Here is a 6,635-nt window from a genome sequence, read left to right as displayed (position 1 = left end):
TTCAGCAGTCCATTTCCTAACAAGCAATTTTATGTTCTCTTCCAAGTTAGCCATTACTCATGGAAAAACCTTCCCATTAATAACCATAAAGCTCCTTTATTGTTCTCCTTCAAATCTCCTTAAAACTTCCTTCTGACACCAAACACTTGTCATTGGCCAGGCCTGTTGCTTTTTCTTCTCAAGGCTGCTTTTCCCTTATCCTTCCCCCACGGGTCTGTAGTATACACCTGTTGTCTTTCATCATGGGTTAAGATCATAAGCTCTTTGGGCATAGACCATCTCTCTTATTACATGTGTCTACAGTATCCGACACAATGGGACTGTGAGCCCTGAGCAGGGCCTCCGGGTACTGCCACGATCCAGTTGATAAAGAATAATGATTTTTGACATGGTGAGTCCTGCAGTTTTTCCCAAGTCATTCTGCAGTTGTTCACGCTGATATAACCAGGGTGTGTGTGTGAGCAGTGTCCTTAAACCCATTATAAAGGGTAAATGCTGTGGAACTATTTACCAGAGAGCGCTGACTTTCCTGCTTTGGTGTAGAGGGGCTCTCTGTTCTTGCACATCAAAATGCATGGACTGACACACAGCAACTGTTTCTTTTTGTGGGTTTGTGCAGAACTAGCGTGATGGGACCCTGCTCTGAAGCTTCTGCATCCCGTCCTTCAAATAGCAATAAAGACCAATGGAGTCAAATGAAAGGGAGGTGGCTCATGCGCCACTGGCGTGGAGTGTGTCAGTTCCCTAAAGGTCCGTGAGGATTCAGGACACAGCCTTTTCCTGCTGCAGTTTCCCTGCTAGACATGGAAACTAGAAGTCTCTTTCCTTCCTCTCAAGTGTTAAGTCACAGTGGCAAGTGGGGGGATGCAGAAAGGCTGCACCAGTCAGAGCTGGGCTGCTGGTGTTTGTGGTGGGGAAGGCAAGGAGAACTGCCCCCTCCACCGCATGGCCACCGAGCTGGAGGACATGCAGAGAGTCGATTATTTTTAATTAACCCTGTCGCAAAATTCTCCTTGTCCGGAGCTCTGTTTCCAGCCTCCACCAGTGACCTTCCTGGGCCCCACCACCTCAGCGATGCACATCATCATTCACACCGTGCAATCTCTCCCCTCAGCCCCCAAGATATTATGTTTCTTCTCCTTTTCTCCCTGCCTCTCTCTCTCCTCCCGCCACCCCCAAAAGAGGCTGTCTTCAGGTTTTGCACTGAATTCAAGGGGCTGCCGGAGCCGTCCTCTCCCTCACGCAAGCCTCTGTCTGCATCGTGCCCGGTCCTTGAGCCCTGCCCAAGCAACGCTTCTGCAACGGCAGGAGACCCTTCTGTCCCTTTGCTAATTAATGCAGCTATAGCGAAGCGGCAAAACCACAGTAACACCAATCCTCGGCATCATAAGAAGAAACAAATCCTCTCCCCGCTCGCCGGGTCTCTCCTGGCGTTTTTAAATAACTTTTTTTTTTTTTTTGAGGGAGGGGGAGAACGCGTACTTACAGAACGCATCGACACCCCCGCCTCCCCCCATGCCACCTCCTGCCCGCCTCTCCCTTCCCTCCGCCGCGCTCCTAAAAACTTGGCCCGAGCCGGGGCGCGGGGAGCCGCGGTTCGCCCCCGGAGCGCCCCGGGCGGCGGCGGAGGCGGCGGCGGGGCCCCGGCGCTGCCCACTCCCCCGGCGGCATCCCCGAAACTGCCCCCCCGGCACCCGGCTGCGGCGCGGCCGCCCCCGGCAGCGCAGGGGCCGAGCGGGAGGGCTGCGGGCTGCCGGGGCGGGGGGCCGGAGTGGAGAAGGGAACAAAATGCGGCGTGGGCGATAACGACCCCCCCCATCCCCCCCCCCCAGCTCCCAAACTTCCCGCGACCCCGCCGGTTTGCCTTCTGGAGCTGAGTTGCAGCCCCGCTTGGGACAGCAGCAGCCCGGTTACCTGAGGCGCGGGCCGGGGCCGGGGCCGGGGCCGCGCTGCGGGGCGGCCGCGCCTCCGCCTCCCCCTCCCCTGCGGCGGGGCCGGGCGGCGGGGCCGGGGCCGGGCTCGGCTGGCAGGGCGCTGCCCGCCCGGCTCCCCCCGCCAATGTCAAGGGGGACTCGGGCTATGCGGGCATCTCCCGAGGAGCCCGCTTCCCGCAGCGGGCGGGCTCGGTATATTTAGCATCGCGCCGCTTTTTTTTTCCTCCCCCAAAGTTTCGCCCAGTTATTTATTTATTTGCCTGCGTGCGCCGCGCTGCCGCAGAGCAGTAAGAGCCGCTCCACGCCGTGCCTAGCGCTGGAAGCGGCTCTGTATTGCAGCAGGTAGGGCTGAGCGCTAGGACCTCGGAGAATCCTTCCAGCAGCAATCAGGACTACCTTAAACCCAGCCCAATGCCTCTTCCTGCGCCACTCTGCGTGCTGGATGGAGATCCACAGTCAAGAGCTGCAGCTCAGTGCTGGAGTACAACATTTCACAGGGAGCCCTGCAGAAGCAACACCTGTTTCGAGCCAGCCAAGAAAGACACAAGCACTTGTATGTTGCTGCTTTGCTTGTGGATCGTCAATAATCCTAAACCAGTGGACATCTGCTGAGCCTCCTGAGAATTCTGGATAATAGATTTGGACGTCAAAAGTTTTTTTTCCTTTTTCTTTTTTTCCTTTTTTTTTTTTTTTGGATTTATCTCAGCCAACAACGTGAGATTTCCCCCCTCCCCCTTTGCGGGATTCATGCTGATGTATGCAGTCTGTTATAGAGTAAAAACAGCGCATGCCTTTCTGGAGTCAGAATCCATAAATCCTGACGTAGCCTGTGCATCTTAAAAAAAAAAAAATCCCTATAACGCCTAGGTATTTAAGTTGCTATGGTCATTCTTATCTTAAACCAAATGGAGAAACTACGGATTTTTTTCTTTATTACAGTTGGATGGGCTGAAGACCGTATTGCTTGCTAAGAGCTGGGGATATATGCATTTATATAGATAAACACATCTATATGTTTATAAATATGTCAGTGTGTGAGTATAAAGTGGTGGTTTCTTAGACTAACTGGTTTGACCTTGAACCTGTACCAGTCAAAACAGAATATTACTTTTATTTATGCATTTAATGGATTGAAGAAAGAACATTTTCTCTGTAACTGCGCTAGGGAGGGGAGAGGAGTGGAATATACCTAATCTTATATCTCCTGGGTTTGGCACCATCATTATTGTTTATTCTTATTCTCTAAAAGCAGAATCTTCTGATGGCTCCCTTAGGTGAAGTTGGGAACTATTTCGGTGTGCAGGATGCAGTACCCTTTGGGAATGTGCCCGTTTTGCCGGTGGATAGTCCGGTTTTGTTAAGTGACCACCTGGGTCAGGCTGAGGCAGGTGGGCTACCCAGGGGGCCTGCGGTCACGGACTTGGACCATTTAAAGGGGATCCTCAGGCGGAGGCAGCTATACTGCAGGACTGGATTTCATTTAGAAATCTTCCCCAATGGTACTATCCAGGGAACCAGGCAAGACCACAGCAGATTTGGTAGGTATTATCCTTAACCCTTTAGTGGTCATGTGATGAAATAATGGGGCAGAACTGCGGGCGGGGGGACGGCGGGGGGTGCGAGGCGGGCGGGGAGGGGGTTTGTGCTGATGGCTGATCCGCCGAGGGGAAAAAAATGAATGTGTCCGGGATTGGAGCTGTACACAAGCGGCACCACCGCAGCAGAGCAGGAGCCCACGCCGGAGCCGCCGGTGCTCGGTAGCGATGTTTGTGTAGCCCCAAGTTCTGCCTAAGAGCAGACACGGACTGGGAGGTGGCGGTGGCGGTGGTGGAATTTTTGCTCGGGACGTTTCTGCCGAATGATTTGATTTCGCGAGTTTAAAGGGTTTTTAATCATTAACCACTACAATTTAAGATTCACCGAGTTTCCTGAAGGGAGTGGTCGTCGTCCTGTACGCAAATTACCGAGGGCTTTTCTTTCGTTTTCTCTGCCGATTACCTGCCCTGGTAACTGCCAGGATTGCAAACCCAGCCTTGCTAGGATGGCAAACCCAGCCTACCGGGCTTCTCGGCGAGGATCCGCCGGCAGCGCCCGCCGCTCGGCAGCGGGGCTCGCCACACGCCCGAGCCCGGCCCCGCGGCCGCTGCCCGGCGCCCCGGGAAGGAGGGAGCGCGGGGGGGGCCGCGCTCAGCCCTGACCCGCGGGAAGCCCGCACCAGACCCTGCCTCTCCCCGCCGCTCTGGCGTGTCAGGCTGGCAGGGAGCGGGGGAGAGCGTTCCCTGGATTTCCTTTCCAGGGGACGCTGCTTGTGACTCAGCAGCGAGGGCTGGAGGGCTCATGGCTTCGGCCGCTCCTCAGCGCCCGTGCGCGCACACATCCACCCATCCACACGCACACGCGAGTCAAGCGGGCCTGGAGCTTCTTGGCTGCCAGGGAGACTGTTAAAGGCCCGGCAGATTGCACGCACGAAAGTAACGAAACCAGCCTGGACGAGCTGATTCTCTGTGTTTTTAAGGAGGGGTGAGGAAAATACGCCAGGTTAGCTCGCCACGCTCCCAGCTGTTGGAAGGAGTTAACTTGTGAGTGAACCGACCTGACAGCACTTAAATTCGCTCGTAAAAACAAAGTCCTGTGGTGATTTTTTTTTTTCCCTCTTCGTATTTTAATGCCAGATGTCGAACGATATCTAAACTGTATTTTATTGCTTTGTGAAGCTGTTTAGGTAATGCCGGTGTTGTAGGAGACGATCTCCGAAGGGCGCAGAGGGAAAGGGCGGGGGCGCGAGGGGGAGAGGGCTGAGGCTCTCATGGTCGCAGGTTTGTCCTCCATCCCCCGCCAGCCGCTGCTCCCTGACACTCTCACGCCGCTTCCAGGCTCTGCCGCCCTCCCACACCGCCCGGGGTCCCCCGGGGGGGCTGGGGAGTGGGGGGTGGGGGAACGTCGCGGCTCTCCCGGAGGCGCAACCTCCAAGCTTGCTGGCGAGAAAAAGTGCGGAAAGTGTTTTAGGCAGCCGCGCAGCGCGGGGAATGGGGGGCGGTTTGCATCTAGGCACTTCCCTTGCCACAGGCGGACGCCGGGCAGAGCCGCAGGTTTCCCCCTGCCCGCCGCGGGTGCGGGTGCGGGCGCAGGGAGGCGCGGGCGCGGTGCGGGGCCGGCGGCAGGTGGAGGGCGGCCGCGCCGCTGCGCGCACCGGCAGCCGGGGCTGCGGGGGGCCGGCACCCCGCGGGGCCCCGCCGCCCCCCGAGGGGGCCGCCAGCTGTTCCCTTCGCAAGGCGGTGGTGACCACATTATTCGCGGCGTCTATTTTTAAAAATGGCTTTCCAGCCGCAGTTGTAGGAAGCTGACAATTCCGAGGGGCAGCTCTTCCAGCCTTTGCAGCGCCTTGGCTTTAAATAGATTTTTTTTTTTTTTTCCCCTTCTCCGTTTGATCGCCCTCGCCTCCCCGGGATGCACCCTGCGATAACTCTTCTCCCATGGAGTGCGCCGGTGATGCCCCTGCTTGGTCCGGGGTCAGGCAGACCGGGCACGGCAAAGCCATCCATGGGATGCGTTGGGGCTCCCGGCTTATTTGGGGGCGGGGAGTGGATCTCGTTGCTCTTGTATCGGTGCCGTGACATTGCTGTGGTGTTTTGGAGTTCACCAAATAGCAGATGCTATTTGGGTTTTGGTGATTGTAAAGTCCTGTGATGATCCTGGGCAGGTCTGCATCCCAACGTGGGAGCTGCCCGGGGGGAGAGGGGGCTAACTTGCTCTCCTCTGAGCGTGTGCGGGAAAACTGCGCGTGTGTGTGTGTATGTGGGGGAACGAGTCAGAAGGAAGTTTTCCTCCAGGAATAAGGCGGACAAAGAGAAAACCCTGGGGGCTGCACGTAAACTCCTCTCTGGGCTCTGCCCTGTGGGAATCCCCCTCCTCGCACACACACACACGCACACACACACACTTGCACACACCTCTGGAGAGACATCAGATAAGAGTAATTCTTTTGTGATGCTATGTTGGATGTGTGCCTATTGCATACAATAAACCGAGCCATATTGTGTGTCTATACTCGCCCGGTTCTGGGAGCCCTGGTATTTCGCAATTCCTGCAGCAAGATGTCCATCTCAAAAAGAAAAGCTCCCCGGGAGAGCCCGGCTCGGTCCCCCCCGTAATGCGATCTCCGGTGATCAAAGCCTTATCTCTCCTGGGTCACAAAAGAAATATTTTTGATATAGTCTCCTTTAGTCTAGGGCATTTGCTAGACAGTAGAGTCATTGTAAATTCAGGAACTCTGTAACAGCGGAGAGGCGTGCCTCTGTGCGTCAGCACAAGTACTGCATGCACAGCATTAAAAAAATAGGAGCATGCAGGAAAAGAAAAAAAAAAAAAGCTTGTCAGCAGGTGACCTCCGCTCCCTGGGACCTGCTGCTACAAGGAACCGCTGCGTTCATCATCTGCGGGAGCCGCGCAGCCGCCCGCCCTCCCGCCCCTCCGCCTCGCCCTGCCTGCTCCTGCTCCTGCTCCGGCTCCTGCTCCGGCTGCGGCTCCTGCTCTGGCTCTCGGGCGGGCGAGGCGGGTTCGGGGGGCGGCTACGGCCGGGGGGGGCCCTGCGGCCGCCCCTTCCTTCTGCTGCTGGATGCGGGGGGCCGGGGCTGCTTCCCCTCCTCCCCCGTGCTGCCTCCGGGGAGAGCCGGCAGACCCGGACGGGAGGGGGGGCGGGGG

The 6,635-nt window shown here is 56.9% G+C and overlaps 1 protein-coding gene across 1 annotated transcript in view; it reads left to right on the top strand.

Moving 5' to 3' along the window:
• The first annotated feature begins 2,212 nt into the window (after window positions 1–2,212).
• FGF9 (fibroblast growth factor 9) overlaps window positions 2,213–6,635 on the top strand; it is a 28,835-nt gene continuing 24,412 nt past the window's right edge. Inside the window, exon 1 of the mRNA XM_074860047.1 lies at window positions 2,213–3,472. Coding sequence (XP_074716148.1) covers window positions 3,196–3,472 — 277 coding nt within the window. The 5' untranslated portion in view covers window positions 2,213–3,195. The remainder of the gene's footprint in view (window positions 3,473–6,635) is intronic.

The sequence above is a fragment of the Strix uralensis genome, chromosome 2, assembly GCF_047716275.1.
Source record: "Strix uralensis isolate ZFMK-TIS-50842 chromosome 2, bStrUra1, whole genome shotgun sequence".
Classification (NCBI taxonomy): domain Eukaryota; kingdom Metazoa; phylum Chordata; class Aves; order Strigiformes; family Strigidae; genus Strix; species Strix uralensis.
This window is presented reverse-complemented; position numbering and strand designations above follow the sequence as displayed.